The sequence below is a fragment of the Rattus rattus genome, chromosome 18, assembly GCF_011064425.1.
Source record: "Rattus rattus isolate New Zealand chromosome 18, Rrattus_CSIRO_v1, whole genome shotgun sequence".
In the NCBI taxonomy this organism is placed as follows: Eukaryota; Metazoa; Chordata; class Mammalia; order Rodentia; family Muridae; genus Rattus; species Rattus rattus.
Window position 1 is genome coordinate 4190476 of NC_046171.1, and position 13001 is coordinate 4203476.

At 48.3% G+C, this 13001-nt stretch overlaps 1 protein-coding gene across 1 annotated transcript in view; it reads right to left on the reverse strand.

Annotated features, from left to right (window-relative positions):
- Positions 1–13001, reverse strand: part of Cmtr1 (cap methyltransferase 1) — a 43154-nt gene that overhangs the window by 25742 nt on the left and 4411 nt on the right. The window contains exons 3-4 of the mRNA XM_032889174.1: positions 4232–4383; positions 2392–2550 (exon numbers count right to left, since the gene is read on the reverse strand). Coding sequence (XP_032745065.1) covers positions 2392–2550; positions 4232–4383 — 311 coding nt within the window. The remainder of the gene's footprint in view (positions 1–2391; positions 2551–4231; positions 4384–13001) is intronic.

Below are 13001 nucleotides of genomic sequence, written 5' to 3' on the forward strand. Positions count from 1 at the left end.
CCGATTCTAAGAGAGCAGCACACCGTCTCCCAGCACCGGTTCTAAGAGAGCAGGCCGTCTCTAACGGCTGCTTCCTCTGAGCTTCAGGTGCTTTCCTGCACGGACCTGAGCAGGGCTCTCACACTGACGCTCCTTGCAGAGCTTTTCAAGAGCGATGTTGTTCACCCATGGTTGAGGTTGGTCGGAGGTGGGGACTGAATATGTCTCCGTCTCGGAATAACTGTCAGTGAGTCCAGGACTAGAACACCGTGGATCCTAACCCACGGGCTAACCTGAGAGGCAGCTGGGCAGCCTGCTTCACAAGCAAGAGTTACCATTGCAAATCCAGGCAATGAGATTACAGGTAACATTACATGCTCTGAGAGGCATAAAATGCTATCACAATGCAAGGTCTCGGGGCAAGGCAACCACTATCAAGACAGAAAAGTTAAAAAGGAAAATCACCACAGCCTTTATGCACGGATCTGGGAGTGAAGTGTGGTTTCTTCGCCCATTTAAATCCATACCTTTAAGCACAAATGCAAACTATACACTGTACATGACAAGAAATCCAAACACAGTGGACGCTCCACTGTTGAGTAAAACCAGAGCCAATCTCCCCACTGAAGCCTGTGCATCCAGACCACTCAGGGGTGGGTTTGCCTGAGATGGCGAACCTTGAACCCGTGGGCTCAGGAGTCACCGACTCTCCGTGCTGTGGCCCACCCAGCCTCATTTGCCTAAGTGGCTACCGACTGACTATTCGGCCACAGACCTCTGTCTTTACCGCAGCTTCTGTCTGAGAAAAATGAATTATGGTCAATGGCAACTGCAGTGGCTTCACCACAAAAAAGGAATTTTTTAATAGCCTATCTCCTTAAAAAGCGATTTTTACAATCGACTTTCATACTTCAAATTTAACAAACTGTATTCATATTCTGCTCCACTGAAAGGATCAGAGCCACTACCAACTTATTTCCACACAAGTGAAGATGAGGAGAACAGCCGGCCTTTCTAAGGCCGCAGGCTGCATAGAGCCGCAACTATAAATCTTTACGCAGTTCCACACTGTCGCATCCACAGCTATGAGGAAACAGAGCAGGCCCACCATGAAGCTGTTAGGTCAGGGCCCGTCAGAATCGGAGAAAATCTCAGTACATCTCGCCGGCCTCCTTCCTCTGAAATGTCATAGCGGCAAGCACCGCGGCATTCTGCCGCATTCAGAGCCACTGCTGCTAACTACAGCCACTACGCTGTGCTGCTGTTCCAACCTCAACTCTGTAGCGCTCAGATGACTGCTGTTTTCAGATGCTTTCACCATGCCCTGACATTTCAACCCTTGAGGAACAAGGGAAAAACGGGTAAAACTTCAACACTATCTGTGCATAACAAAGAAAAAGCCTCTCTTCACCCAGAGGCATGGCTTGGGGATAAGTGCTTTCCTGGACCGTGTAAGATCTGAAGTTTGATTCTCAACTCTGCGCAAGTTTCTCTGTCTCACAACAAATACAATCAAGTAATAAGCGAGTGAGCCGCCTGCACGGGAGAGCAGCGCACAGCACAACCTGCTGGGGGCCTGGCTGACAAGCCAAGCTGTGATTCCCACACGAGGGGCGGGGGTGCTCATCCCAGAGAGAGCTCCCTAGCCTGAGGCTACAAGGAACGTCCCACTTAGCCTGGAAACGTCTCCTTCTACCATTCTGTCCTCCAGCCTTAGTCCTAGAAAGCAGAACACACTGCTGCCTCTGCGTGCTGCCTCAAGGGTTCTTTTCTCTGTCTCAGTTAGGGTTTCTACTGCGGTGATGAAAATCCATGACCAACATGCAATTTGGGAAGGAAAGAAAGGGTTGACTCGGCCTACACTTCCATACCACCACTAAAGCAAGCCAGGGCAGGACTCACACGGGACAGGAGCCTGAGGCAGAGCTAAGGCAGAGCTGACGCAGAGGCCATGGAGGGCGCTGCTTCTTCAGTCTGCTTTCTTTTTCTGTTTGTTTTTTGAGACAGGATTTCTCTGTGTGGCCCTGGACATCCTGCAACTCACACTGTAGACTGGGCAGACCACGGACATAGAGTGCCTGCCTCTCCTTCTCAACGGTGTGCAACCACCATCAGTTACTGCCTGGGCACAGCCTGTGTTCTACAGCACCCAGGACCAGCAGCCCAGGGATGGCATCCCCCACAGTGAGCTGGGTCCTCTCCCATCTGTCACATGATGCACCAGAGATTTGCCCAAGCTGCTGGGGACATTTTCTCAATTGAGTTCTCTCTTTCAAATGACTCTATCTGGTGTTGACATAAAGACCCTACTCAACCTGCCTCCCAAGGGCTCGAACTTGTTAAACTATGGTCTCAGAGAGCCACCCATTCCAGAAGACCAGCATCTTTCCTGTCCCCACCCTCACCACTTACCTCTGGCTCATCTCGCCAGTCCACATTCAGCTCCTGATCGAAGCCCTGCAGCGTCAGGCCCAAACCACGTCGACCTTTCTGACTGGAGGTCTCCACGATGTCCTTCCGACCCTGGCTGTACTTACCCAACCCCTCGCCTTCCCTGAAGCCCATCTTGGCCTGAAAAAAAAGAACAAAGCAGAATTAATTCAGTCTCCGTCACAGGCCACACATGGTGATAAACCCTGAGATATATCGATGACTGAGGCCTAGGGTCTGCCTACCTGTTAGCCTAAGGAGGGTAAGAAACATACCTAACTCATTGTGGGCCAGTGTCTGTTCTGCAGGTCAGAGTCTGGGGCAACCCCGGGGTTAGATAAATCACTGTAGTGCTGTTATTTAAAAGCACCAAGAATACTTAATGAATCTCACTGGACGTTTGCAGCCATTTTGTCTGATTAAGTCAACAGGAGATCCTGAGCAGAGCTCACAGAGAGCCTAACTTAGCACACAGCAGCGTCAAGCAGTAGCTTCTCTCCTACCCTTTGCCCAGGCCTGTGGCACTCAGGCTAGGACAGTGCAGGCTCGGAGGAATCTAGTCAGTTAGGAGAGTATCTTGAAAGTTCGCTTCATATAAAACAGAGTGATGGTGTTGGGGATTTAGCTCAGTGGTAGAGCGCTTGCCTAGGAAGCGCAAGGCCCTGGGTTCGGTCCCCAGCTCCGGAAAAAAAAAAAAAAAAAAGAAAACAGAGTGATGACACGTTAAGGTCCTGGCACAGAAATGCCTTTTTAATGGCATTTTAAAGGCATACATATGTACACACTAGACAAAGGTAAGACCTCAATGACCAGGGACCCAAATCCCTTGAGTCTTACCCAACTGAGGAACTCCAATGCTGAGCACTAACCCCTCCTGGGGGAGGGGTCTCCATTCTGTTTGAAAGCTGCCATTGAAGCTTAGGCAGGAATGGGCAGACTCTGTAGCAGTCACAACCCTTTTCCAGGATCTGTCACAAGCTTTCCCATATTCTACCTACCCAAAGCTTACAGGCTTCAGGTTAGAACCCTGACCTATGACTTCAGCAGAGCCTGCCTCGTTCTTAATCTGATCCAACAAAATTATAGGAGCCAACCATGACACTAGTGAAGCTGGACAGAGTGAACGTGGACGTCTCTAAACTCTGCGACAATGCATTTTATGGAGGAAAGTGAGTGGGTACGAGAGCTGAGAAAGAGAGTTGGGCCTTACATGGAAAGAGACCGGGCTGCCTGCTTTTCAGCACCTCAGAATCAAAAGGCATCAAGCCCTTTCCTTTGAGAGAATTCACTAGAGCAAAGGCAGCATGAAGCCTCCCCAGTGCTGCCACACACCCACGTCTGGGGAAGCATATTTACACATCCTTAGGATGGTCATGGAGTAGTGAGGGCATTGAACTGCGGTCCAGTTCTGCAGGACAGCACATACTGGTACTTTTCATGGGATGATTCCAACATGACAGACAGACATGTTATTGAAGGAGGCTGCTCTTTCTCTACTAAATTTCAACAGTCAAACACTGGGTGGTGGTGGTACACACCTTCAATCCCAGCATTTAGGAGATAGAGGCAGGCAGATCTTTGTGAGTTTGAGGCCAGCCTGGACTAAAGAGTGAGCTAGTTCCAGGACAGCCAGGGCTACACAGAGAAACCTTGTCTTGAAAAATCAAAATAGATAAACAAACAGCCAGAAAGAGAAAAAATATTCACAACCTAGCTTGGGCCAACTTGTGCCCCACCCTAAACCCCAACACAAGTACACCCTGGCCCTCTTTCTCTCCCTCCTCTGGGCAGGTCTAGAAATCCATTCTAAGTAATGACCTACCATAAGCTTCTGGGAAACACTGTTATACATGGAATAGCGAGAAGATGTTCCCTCCACAAGGGAGTCTGCTTTGAAGGCATCTTTGAAACCATCAGAGCAGGGCTGCTTCCCCTCTGTCTCACTGTCAGATCCGCTGAGGCTTGTAGTAGATGCTGGGAACGAAAAGGGCAAGCATTAGACAGGTCTGGATCACAGGACTGCCTCATACACCCACACTCCACTCACTCTGCCTATGTCTAGCATGGGTCCTGCACTCAATGGAGGTCACACAGTGATGTCCCTACTCTGGCCGGCTGTATACTCAGAGGTCACCAATGTGCCTAATGGCATGAACCAGGCCCCAGAGCAGGAATGCACACATGACCATTTCCTTACCTCACTTCCAGTCCTAGCTATTATCAAACTGAGATGATAAAACCAGCCTCAAGAGGCTGCTTAAAAACTAAACGACACGGAAGAAAGCACGCAATCACTGTAATGTATACAGGGACGGTGCTGGTGTTTTCCAGTAATTAACATCTACTTCTTTTTCTCTTTTTTTAAAGATTTATTTATTCTATATGAGTACACTGTCACTGTCATCAGACACACCAGAAGAGGGCATCGGATCCCATTACAGATGGTTGTGAGCCACCATGTGGTTGCTGGGATTTGAACTCAGGGCCTCTGGTAGAAAAGCCAGGGCTCTTAACCACTGAGCCATCTCCCCATTCCAACATCTATTTCTTTTAAAGACTATCTTTTTGCTTTTATCCCACTTCTCCATCTGTCTGTCTGGGAAAGTTCCTGGAGAGTGGCTGTGTAGAGTCAGAGGAAGCCTGAGCAAGCCGGCTCTCTCTCTCCACTGAGCAGGTCAGAGAGTGCACTCAAGTCGTCAGACTTGGCAGAAGCGCCTTTCCTGCTGAGTCATCTTTTCCAGCCCCAATTTCTCAAACCTGATGGCTTAACCTCCTAGTTAGTTCTCTCTGCATTCAGTCCCTCAAACTTAGACAAGAGTCTTCTCTGAAGCTGACTACAGAAGAGAAAAAGAGGAAAGAGAAAGGGATGAGGAGACATGTAGAGAGGCAGTTTTGGAAGAAGTGGGAAGACGGGCTAGGGATGAAGGTGACTCCCACAGGACCCTGGCTGCGCAGACAGCAGGGGAGACAGGGAACGCTTCCTCTCGATGCTCTCCAGATCGGGCGCCCCCTTGGGTGCGCACATACCCTCTGTCATGTGCCTGATAACCCTATTTACCTGAGGGCTACTCCATCCAAAGCAGTTTCTAGCCAGGAGTTCTACTGTGACAGACACTATGGCCAAGACTACCTGCCTAGGATGGCACACCCAGCTGGGCTGAGTCCTCCTGCATTAACCATTAGTCAAGAAAGAGACCCAGGCCAATGTGACGGAGGCGCTTTCTCAGCTGGGGTCTTTCTCCACATCACCCTAGCTCGTCACAACTTAGCTAGCACAACTGAGCACTTGTCAGTTTGGACACACGACATATCACTACTCAACTCGTCTTTGTTTTCTCATTGTCCCTAGAATGTAGTGTTAATATTAATATCACAATAGAAAACATAATACAACTTTAAAACTTTCAAAGTCTTAAAAAATTTTAACATTTTAAACATTCAGTCTTGGGGCTGGAGAGATGGCTCAGTGGTTAAGAGCACTGACTGCTCTTCCAGAGGTCCTGAGTTCAATTCCCAGCAACCACATGGTGGCTCACAACCATCTGTAATGGGATCTGATGTCCTCTCCTTGTGTGCCTAAAGACAGGGACAGTGTACTCACTCTAAATAAATAAAAATAAATAATTTCAATTCAGGCCCAGCACGGTGGCACACACCTCTGATCCCAGCACTCAGGAAGCAGAGGCAGGCAGATCTCTGTGAGTCTGAGGCCAGCTACACAGAGAAAACCTGTCCCCCCAAAAAACCCCTCCACCTATACTGCCTGGGACCCGCTCATGATCCTCTGGGTTCCAAAGGTCTAGACGGCTCTATCTCTCCAGCTGTCATTCACAGCACACACAGCATGTCTCAGAGGCCCGGGAGCAGAGCTGCTGCCGACCTTGGTGGTCATTCCATCATACTGGTGTATCCAGTGGCCTCTCCTGGCCTCTCACAGTGCCAAGCCTCTGCTGCTCTCTATGACCCTTTCGTGCCTTTAAAACCAAGGACCAGGGGCTGGAGAGATGGCTCAGTGGTCAAGGGCATTGACTGCTCTTCCAGAGGACCCAGGTTCAAATCCCAGCAACCACATGGCAGCTTGCAGGCAAAATAGCAATGCACATAAAATGGAAAAACAACAATAAAAACAAAACAGGACCACATGGGAGAAACTTACACATTATCAAAGCCAAGATGAACTGTAGCCTCAGCCACAGCCTCTGTGTGCTCACCCTGAGCAAATAACTCCCAGAAGATTTCCCCTCGGTGATGCTGGTCTCCTGCTAATCCCAGCTGGTTCTCAGCTCCAGCTACTCAGCGTCAACTGTCCCAAGTAAAGCACTTTGGCTCTAGTGGGGCTCACCCCTTCTTCTTCATAGCTGATTATCAGTCACATCTGACACAACCACAGACTCTTAATTCAAATTCCATAAACTATCCAATTCCTCAGAGTTTCTAAGGAAATCTCCATCTTCTCTCTGGAGCTTCTGGGGCCAGGCCTCCAGCATCGGCACTGCTCTCAGCATCATCCTCCAAGTTCTCACAACAGCTCAGTGAGCTCTCAACACGCAGTAGCGTTTCCTGCCCGATGTTCCCTCCCCCAAGACAACATAGTCAGGTCAGTTACAGCAACACCCGGAGATCCCGGTACCAAGTTCTGGTCCAGTTTGCTTTTCTGCTGCCGTGATACAGTCACCAAAAGCAGATCTCTGAGTTTGAGGCCAGCCAGGGCTACAGAGAAACCCTTTCTTGAAAGAAAAAACGAAACGCACTGCACGTGTGAGCACACGTGCCCATACGAGCGCAGGGCTCTCGGAGGACAAAGGAGGTGCGAGCCTGAGCAATGTCTCCTGCCCTCAGCTTCTCATATCTTTCAAAGTAGAAGAACCACACAGATACATTACTACTTATCAAAACACAAGTCAGGTTTAAATTAGCCTAGCAATGTGGCATAACTGCCTTTAGGAAAAATGAAGGTTGCTGGGCCAAAGCTGATACGGTGGCATGTGCCGTGATCCCGATATCCTGGAGGCTAAGGCTGAGCCCAAGCTGCATAAGGAGAGCCTGTCTCCCTGGGAGGCTGGGGGAGGGGAGACTGGTGCTGTGGGAAGTCCGGAGACAAACGCCCCATTACACAGCTCTGTACTGAACCAAGGGGGTCACTGCTCAGGCTACTACTGAAGCTTACTTAATCATGATTCTCAAGCTTACCAATGTCCCCCGTCTGCGGCTGAGACTCATACCTGCATCTTCCCCACTATGCCTTCCTGGCTCTCCTGTCCACTGAGTCCAGTACTAAGTCACCCCACCATCAGCACAGCATCCACTATGGGAGTTAAAGCCACTTACTTACTTGCCACATGCTATACAAGGGTCAGGATTACTCATACAGAGCAGGAACTCTGCCACAGCCAACGCTGTATTCCCAACACTCAGGGTGAGGCTTCATTTAGTAGAAATGACTTAAATCAGCCGGCTGCTGTCTTTTCTGAGGCCCTACTAAGTATATATGTGTGATGGTTTGTATATGCTTGGCCCAGATGTGGCACTATTAGGAGGTGTGGCCTTGTTGAAGTAGGTGTGTCACTGTGGGTGTGGGCTTTAAGACCCTCATCCTAAGGGGTTGGGGATTTAGCTCAGTGGTAGAGCGCTTGCCTAGGAAGTGCAATGCCCTGGGTTCGGTCCCCAGCTCCGAAAAAAAGAACCCAAAAAAAAAAAAACCCTCATCCTAGCCACCTGGAAGTCAGTCTTCTAGCAGCCTTCAGATGAAGATGTAGAACTCTCAGCTCCCCCTGCACCATGCCTGCCTGGATGCTGCCATGCTCCCCCTTGATGATAACAGACTGAACCCTGAACCTGTAAGCCAGCCCCAATTAACTGTTGTCCTCAGAGAGTTGCCTTGGCTACGGTGCCTGTGCACAGCAGTGACACCCTAAGACAATATGCCTCAAGTTATTTCCTGGTACAAGAAGTCTCAGGTGTTCAAATTCAAAAGACAAGGACAGGATACACTGTACAAGAACATGGCCTTCCTCCAGCCACATCTAACCCCAATTTCACCACCACAAGTCTAAAATAAGACAGATACATCAGAGGCCCATAAGACGGCTCAGCAAGTGAGGTGTTTGCCATGGAGCCTGAGGGCACAAGTTCTAACACTACGGCCCTAGCAGGAGGAGAGGATCGTCGTCCACTAACTGTCTTTTGCCCTCCGCATGCCATTTAGCCAAGCCTCCAACTGACACACCACCACACAACAAAAAACAAATAATTGTAAAAGGTAATTATGAAGAAATTTAATTTAAAAACTAGGCCACCGGGTAGGGGTCCATGTCTTTAATCCCAGCACTCAGGAGGCAGAGGTAGGTGAGTCTCTTGAGTTCGAGGCCAGCCTGGTCTACAGATCAAGTTCCAGGACAGCCGGACTACACACAGAAACCCTGTCTCAAGAAGGGGAACCCTAGAGGAAATGAGAGACATTAGAATTCACAATGCTGATCTTGTTCACTGTATCAGACAACTGGGGCTGCTAATACAGCACGGTGTTATCATGCTGCTCACTACGTACAAGGGCCTCAATTGGATCCTTAGTGCTTACTTAAAAACAAAATATTGCTTACTTAGATCAGACAACGCTTTTGTTTCAGAACCTGTTCTATGAGAGATCTAAAGAATATTAACATTTTGCAAAAGAAAGAAAAGGCCAGAGATGGAGAAATGGTTCAGAGGTTAAGAGCACTGACTGCCCTTCCAGAGGTCCTGAGTTCAATTCCCAGCAACCACATGATGGCTCACAACCATCTGTGATGGGGTCCGATGTCCTCTTCTGCTGTATCTGAAGACCGTGACAAACATAAAGCAAACAAACAAAATCTTTAAAAAAGGAAAGAAAAGGCCAGTAAATTCATGAACCAAAAAAATAAAAAAAACCCACAACATTGAAAGTACATTCAAAATATAATATACTCAAAACTGTGTTTCTATACCAACCCCATAATAAGGAGAAATTCTGGTGTAAGAGTCATGAAATCTGCCCTTTCCTATTAAGATGGCTGCCTAATTTTCTTAATAAGGAAGTGTCTCGCTTATATCTACCAATGTAGCACAAGTCACAGTGGCAGAGAGTGCTACTCAGAAGGAGAGAGCGCCAGAACATTAACAATAAGTAACCATGGAAACAGAGAGGTGAGGTGATATTTATTTTCCATTTTATACTGTCCTGCAAAAATTAGGGTGAAAAAAGCCCACAGGACTCTAAGGATTACCATGCTGAGCTCTGAGAAGAGATTGGTTCCTTTCCAGAGGACTCATCATGAGGCAGCTCCGAGAGAGAGCAAGGCCTCCTGAGAGGTTCTAGGCTCCCTGGGCTGCAATCCATCACCGCCGCCGTATGGATGAGGGAGCTCCACGGCAGAGCACCCAATGCTCAGGAGTGCTGCTGCAGCAACCGGCAAGTTCTCCTCCCAGCTGCCTGCCCTCCTCTACCGGGCACTGCTCGCTACCGACAGCTGGCTGGGGAACGTGCCCCGTGGCACTACTGCGAAGTCGCCTGCTACGGAGCATTAGAATCCGCAATGTTGACGCGGCTCTTAATCCTTTTACTAGCCTTGTGGACATGCTCAGGCCTATGCTGAAAACTTTAGAAGCCTAGATAGAATCCTGTGTCCTCTGTCCAGCTCAAGTGAGGCCTCCAGCTATTAGCTTCCTGAGGACCTAACGGCGACAGTGTTGTGGCACACACACTGCCAGATGGGCAGGCCCTAGCCACCCTTAGTTCACGAAGGCAAAGTCGTGTTTTCTTTTCCTTTCATAACATTTTTGGGCAAAATAATGATGGGAAAAGTCAAATTTGAGTGGGAAACTTACTAGGCAAATCAGTGCTGGACTAGGCACAGAGCTCCTGCATGAGACTGGCCCAGAGATCTTTGCACTGCACACCTCCTGCCGTGCTCTAACTATGGCACGGACATCACGTCAGACTCAGAGAGGACACTGGCAGCTGAGAGTCCTGTAATTCCTTGTGAGACAAGGATCTGAAAAGGGTGATAAGCCTCATGTCCCCTTACTCATGTACATAAAGCCAGCTCCTCGCCTGACATGACTTAGGGGGATGAATGTCCAAAGATTGCAGCAGCTACTACTTAAACTGTGATCCCCTGGCCTCCGGGGCTACTCTTTTCAGAGGAGTCAGAGAACTGTCACGGCTGCAGGAGAACTGAAGGGCAGGCTTTGTTTCCTAAGACCAGCAAGACTGTAGTGAACACCGAGAGAATTTAGTAATGAGGCTCTACATTAGCAGGGCTAATAAGGCCAGTCTATTAAAACCACTAGTTTCATTAAGAACTTGCCAAAGCTGGGTGACAAACCTTTTTACATCCCAAGGAGCGTGCCTTCTGAGATCTACGAGAAAGCCCCAAGCATTACTTAGGATTTTCATCTAGGATTTCTGCCTTACCTGATAGAAAGCATTCCTAAGTCATTTTAAAGGCTGACTTTATAATAGGTTCCCAGCTATTGGCAAAATCATGTACATGCTGTAGAACAGTAGGAGTGCCTGCCAAAGTTAAAAATTAAAGTGATACCGCAGGACAGCGCTCCCACCAATCCTGGCCAGGTGAGCAGCACGCACATCCAGAATAAATTATGAATTTTAATAAAACATCACATCGTACCTAACAACTGCTGGGGAATACACTCATTCTTGCTTAAAGATGTCATTTCTCTTTCAAGCCAAACAAACAGTAACTCATTAGAGCAATTGAAACAGATACCGAAGGGAGTTTTTGATTAAGGTCATGAATCTGGACTGACAGGAAAGCGATGGTGTCTCAGGGCAAAAGCCTATTTAGGGAAGAATTAGACCTGGTGAGGGAGCTTTGCAGATTCTGAACCAACCTGCTACAAGAGGATCGTGAGCCCACACTGCAACACACAGCTACAAAGAAAGGGAAATTGTCCTAGGACCTAGACTAGTTTTCCTGTAAGAAACAACTAATGAGAGTAAAACGCCCTCAGCTACCTCTTTTTACTTCAAAAAGACTATTTGACTACAAGCTCCTGCGAGTTTATTTCTACGTGAAAATGCTTTAAAACTCCCCCGAGAACCCCTGGAAGAGCATGATGCCAAGGTGCCCACGATTAACATCTTTCTCCTTTTCCCTGGATGAATGCCAAGCTGCTGACCGGCAATGCATCTACCGTGTGAATGACATAAAACAAACAAACTGATGGGACGCTTCTGCCAACGAACCATCACCTCAACCGGCCACAGGGGGAAGACACAGGGCCAGACCGGAAGTCACTACTACTCTCTATTTCCTGGTTGTCTCCAGAGGGCATCTCTCAGTCATCTAGCTGAACAGTGTGTGAGGTAGGGCAGCCGGGCAAGTGGAAACTCTGCTGCAGTTCAACAGCGTGAAGAAGAAAGCTGCACGTGCCGCGCGGGAGACTGAGCTTCTGACAAGATGGCAAAACTTGTCTGAGCACACTGTCACACACAGGACACACCTAAGAGGAACGCAGACGACAAGATGGAGGAGGGATGGGCAAAGTAAAGACATGAAGCATTTTAAGATTCTTAGGAGGCTGACACTGTGACCTTTTCTCAATCCAGTCCAATAATTACATAGTAAGCATTTTCTCCACTGCAGTCACGGAAGAGTGAGCAGGGCCACGGAGTAGTCAGGCCGACTCTTGTCCTGTTTTCATGTCCCTGTGAGGCTGCCTTCTTCCTGTGGTAAATTAACCTGCAAATATGTACCTCTAAGGGTTTGCCTCTGCCTCTGATTCATTTCTGCAACTGAAAGAAACCACCTGTTCTATTGTCAGACACATGAGGAACTGGCCAGCTCCAAATCTCCACTCCTTACACACAACAGCCACAGCCAATCCTAACTGAGTCATGAAGCTACTTCCAGAAAAGGCTAAAGCTATTTTGTAAAATTAAGGGATTGTGCTAGGACGGTAATCCCACTTCACAGTCACAGTTTTGTTTTGTTTTCTTTTCTTTTCTTTTTTTCGGAGCTGGGGACTGAACCCAGGGCCTTGCGGTTGCTAGGCAAGCGCTCTACCACTGAGCTAAATCCCCAACCCCCACAGTCACAGTTTTAAGTTTAAACTGTCAGCTGGGTACAACACCTTTACCAGCATTTGCAAGGTAGAGGAAGCGGATCTCTGCAAGTTCAAGGCCAGCCTAGGCTACACAGAGAAACCCTGTTTTGAAAAAAGAAAAAAAAAAACAAAAAACAAACGAGAAGTTTAAAATGTCAAACAGACTAGTTTCCTAAAAGGAGCCTTACCATCCTCACCCGGGACCTATTCTCTCGTCTTTTCAAAAATGTCACCGGCAGGATATGTCCAAAGATCCACATAGCACTAGGCACTTACTCCCTAGACACGCTCACTCTTGCCCCTCACAGGCCTCTCCACGACCAAGAGGACCTACGTACCAGCATGGTTTTCCTTTCCCTTTCCATTTAGTGACCCTGGTCACGTACAGACTTCTTCTACCCTGAAATCCAGTCAGAGTTTTTTTTTTTTTTTTTGGTTTTTTTTTTTTTTTTTTTTTTGGGGGTGGGGGTCGAACCCAGGGCCTTCCGCTTCCTAGGCAAGCG